Consider the following 726-nt stretch of genomic DNA (forward strand, 5'->3'; position numbering starts at 1 on the left):
CTGCACCGTCCCACCGCGCGCGCGCACCTCGGCGTTGGCGCGGCGCGCCTCGAGGAGCATCTGCCTCGCCTCGGCCGCCGTGTTGGGGATGCGCGTCGGGTCGCCCCACTCGTACGGGTACCCGAGCTCCTCGGAGAGCGACGAGACGAGCTCGACGCCCGCCGGCGTGATGTCGCGGTCCTTGTAGCTCCACTTGATCGGCTGGCCGTAGCGCATCCCGCGGAGCGCCAGCAGCAGGCGCTCGTCCATGGTGGCCAGGTTGGTGATCCACTTGACGTACGTGGGCGGCAGCCGCTCCTGGTGGTAAAACCACGCCCACATGATCTGGGCGCAGCACACGACAAAGATGAGTCCTTCGGCCTGGTCCGACAGCGCAGAGCCGAGGCGCGACAGCCGCGACGCCGAGCGCGGTGGCGGCGACGCCCGTGCCGCATTGCCGCCTGCGATGCTGACCTTGCTGCCGACGGCGGCCGATGCGGCGGCGGCGGTGCTCGAGGAAGCGAGGATGAGGGGCGCGGCGCGCACCAGCGTGTCTAGGCCGCGGACCAGGGCAAACAGGGTCAGGTCGATGGTCGGGCTCGGCTTTCCGAGCGCATCGGGCGTTCGGGACTTGACGCCGGGGACCACCGCCGCCTCAGTGGCCGACGCCGTCGCTGCCGAGGACGGCAGCTGGAGCATCTTTTCATCGACACCGCCCCGGGTCTCGCTAGGGGAGGTGGGCAGCCT

General features: G+C 71.1%; 1 protein-coding gene across 1 annotated transcript in view; it reads right to left on the minus strand.

Annotated features, from left to right (window-relative positions):
• Positions 1-678, minus strand: part of PFL1_04523 (uncharacterized protein) — a gene marked incomplete at both ends in the record, with an annotated part of 2,303 nt that extends 1,625 nt beyond the window's left edge. Inside the window, one exon of the mRNA XM_007882049.1 lies at positions 28-678. Coding sequence (XP_007880240.1) covers positions 28-678 — 651 coding nt within the window. The remainder of the gene's footprint in view (positions 1-27) is intronic.
• Between the last annotated feature and the right edge of the window lie 48 nt (positions 679-726).

The sequence above is a fragment of the Pseudozyma flocculosa genome, assembly GCF_000417875.1.
Source record: "Pseudozyma flocculosa PF-1 unplaced genomic scaffold scaffold00015, whole genome shotgun sequence".
Lineage (NCBI taxonomy): Eukaryota > Fungi > Basidiomycota > Ustilaginomycetes > Ustilaginales > Ustilaginaceae > Pseudozyma > Pseudozyma flocculosa.